The sequence below is a fragment of the Coptis chinensis genome, chromosome 9, assembly GCF_015680905.1.
Source record: "Coptis chinensis isolate HL-2020 chromosome 9, ASM1568090v1, whole genome shotgun sequence".
NCBI classification, from domain to species: Eukaryota; Viridiplantae; Streptophyta; class Magnoliopsida; order Ranunculales; family Ranunculaceae; genus Coptis; species Coptis chinensis.
This window is the reverse complement of record NC_141464.1, coordinates 50,319,043-50,321,863: the sequence shown is the minus strand read 5'-3', so window position 1 is coordinate 50,321,863 and position 2,821 is coordinate 50,319,043. Positions and strand designations below refer to the sequence as shown.

The 2,821-nt window shown below is 40.2% G+C and overlaps 1 protein-coding gene across 1 annotated transcript; it reads right to left on the bottom strand.

Annotated features, from left to right (window-relative positions):
- Nucleotides 1-631: 631 nt before the first annotated feature.
- On the bottom strand, nucleotides 632-2,352 carry LOC147476506 (uncharacterized). Its single transcript, XM_086585747.1, has 2 exons — nucleotides 1,552-2,352; nucleotides 632-1,228 (listed from the first exon to the last, which is right to left on the bottom strand). The coding sequence occupies exons 1-2, from the start codon at nucleotides 2,350-2,352 to the stop codon at nucleotides 632-634; spliced, it is 1,398 nt and encodes a 465-aa protein (XP_086441873.1).
- Nucleotides 2,353-2,821: the final 469 nt, after the last annotated feature.

Below are 2,821 nucleotides of genomic sequence, written 5' to 3'. Positions count from 1 at the left end.
AACCTCCATTCATAAAAAATCTACCCATTTCTAAGGACTGCACCACTAAACCATTTCAAAGAAACCTAAAATTTGCACTTAAGTCAATTTCCTTTGAGATCCTTTATAATTTTCTAAACCTTCCCAATAAAGAGACTTTGCCCAACATACATACTCACGAGCCTATCATTCCAGTTGATGAGAACCGCTTTGATTGCCATAAAAAGAGGAAACAAAATCTATGGTGGAATGTGGATCTTAATCTAGTGTGGTCGTTGTGGACTTAACGATGGACAAAATCGATGATTTTCTTAAAGATGCCGACACTGATCCCGATTTTGTAGATTCACCCAAGCTAGATGAAGAGTTCTTGGAGTTCTTGAAAGCATGCGATAATGAACCCATCATTCAAGTGGTTCAAAAGCCTAATATGTCATATTCTGCATCATCTGAGCTTCCTGAAGAACAACTACTGCCACACTCACACTCTTTTGGACAATTCAAACATGACGGGTTATTGCATAAGTTTCATGATGGGTTGCATAAACTTTCTCTTATCATTCTGCATATTCTTTTTTTTTTGGTAGGCGAGCGGGGTTTTTAACGAGGTCCCCTATCGCTTCATTAAAGAAATAAATAGTAACTGAGCTGTTTACAATCTCACATACTCTATGCCAATGGCATCCTCATATACAATCTTCCTAATATCCTCTAAAAATGAGCTAGGGATTATATCAACATTCCTTACATTGGGTACATTATCAGCTAACACATCAGCTAATTTATTCGCTTCCCTATACACATGAATTATATTAAACTGCTCAAAGTGTCTCACCAGCTCTTCAATGCTCCGGATTAGCTTCCTTGCGTGCCATGGGTACTGCCCTTTTATGTTCATGAATGAGACAACATTCATTGAGTCTGTCCTTGCTTCAATTCGATGTATACCTTGCTGCCTTGTCATTTCCAGCCCTTTTTCCAATCCTTGTAGTTCGATCATGGCAATGTTGCGATGTTCTGACTTTCCTTTACTTGCCGCGATAACTTCTCCCTTGTCTGTTCGAATAACTGTTGCCCATCCTCGCAAGTCTCCTTGTAAGGTCCCATCGGTGTTTAACACATGTAAAGCAGCTTCAGTTTTCTCCCATCTGCATATCTTTTTCACTGTTTTCCTTTCTTCAATCCTCACACTCCAGGTGCTGCTAAGAAATTCCAGCTCCCTTCCTGGCTCCATAGCTACTCTTAGCGACTGCAGTTTAATTCTTATATCATTAAAGATCAAGTTTGCAACCTGTTCTTCTTGTTCTCGAAAATTCTCCCATTTCGCTCCCTCCAAATCCAGTATATCATCCCATTCCACACTAGTTTCATTGCGTCATGCTTAAACCCCTTCCCTTTTGTGATTTGTATAACCCATTCCATCTCATCCATCCATGTTGCTGCCCTTCCTCTGTTGTATCCAGTTTTTTGTAGCAGATTTGCCCATATGAATTGGCTATACTAGCATTCAAAGAACAGATGCTCTTCATTCTCCACTTCTCGCCAACATAGTATACACACATCTGATTGTACCTTCCCCCATTCTCGCATCTTACTGAGTGTTTTGAGAGCTCCTTGCACTGCCATCCAACTGATGAATGAGTGTCTCGGTATCCGATTAGCATACCACACCAGCTGGTGCCAATCAGTATTTGCTTTCATATTTCTAACATGATGGTAAGTGTCTATCATGTTGTAATTCCCTCGATTTGACACAGACCGTATGACTTTGTCTTCTCCCCCTGTTATATCCACCACTTCTTCCATTTTCATGACAATGTCAGGTATGTGTCTTCTAATACGCTGCGGCACTTTCCAATCTCCATTCTCTATGAACTTCAAAACTTTTGCATTCAAATTACCTGTGGAGTCATATAAAAAAGTCTGCGGAAACAACCTTTTGAGAATCCCAGCTGGGTGCCAAGGGTCTAACCAGAACCTTGTATTTTGACCATCTCCTATTTGGTGCATCACAATACCCTTTCCTTCCGTTCTATTTTTTAGTGTTCCCCTCCAGCTGCAAAAGCAGTCCATTGGTATAGCCATATGCCAGAAGTCTTTCTTTTTTATGAGGTTCTTCTTAACCCATTGTACCCATAGTGTCTTCTTATTGCTGACCACATTCCAGAGGTACCTTAAGTTAGCTGCTACATTCACTGCTGCAATGTCTCGCACTCCCAAACCCCCTTCTTCAAAGGGGTGGCAGACCCTTTCCCATGATATCAATGCATGAAAGGTAGTGCAATCAGGCCCAGTCCACAGAAAGTTCCTGCACAATCTATTAATATCTTCAATGATACTTTGCAGTAGCATAAAACATGAAGCCCAGTACATACTTATGTTGTTCAAAATTGCCTTGACTAGTTGTAGTCTTCCCGCATAAGATAAAGATTTACCTTTCCATGATTGTATTCTGGTGGCCACTTTAGAAATTAATGGTGCACAATCAATGGAAGTTAATCTTGTTGTAATAAGCGGCAGCCCGAGATATTTCACAGGAAGTGTCCCTTTCTAAAACTGAATAACACTTTGAATATCATCACATCTATTGTCCTCTCCAGGCCTGCAAAAAAGAGTGAACTCTTTTCTATGTTTACTTCTAATCCCGTGCATTTGTTAAAGATCTCCAAAGTATTTCTCAGAGAAGCAGCTGTTCCCAGATCCCCATGCATGAAAGCTATCAGATCATCGGCAAATGATAAATGAGCGATAATGGGATCATGACATCTGTAATGCAGCTTAAAAGATCCATCTAGTATAGTTTGCATCATTAATTCATGAAACAAGTCCATGACTAGTACAA

Bases quoted from the DNA above. Each gene is read 5' to 3' on its own strand.
- LOC147476506 (XM_086585747.1), bottom strand. From the start codon at position 2,352: ATGTACTGGGCTTCATGTTTTATGCTACTGCAAAGTATCATTGAAGAT. The intron at 1,229-1,551 runs GTACAATCAGAT...ATTAAACTGCAG, and splicing joins AGATGCGAGAATGGGGGAAG to TCGCTAAGAGTAGCTATGGA.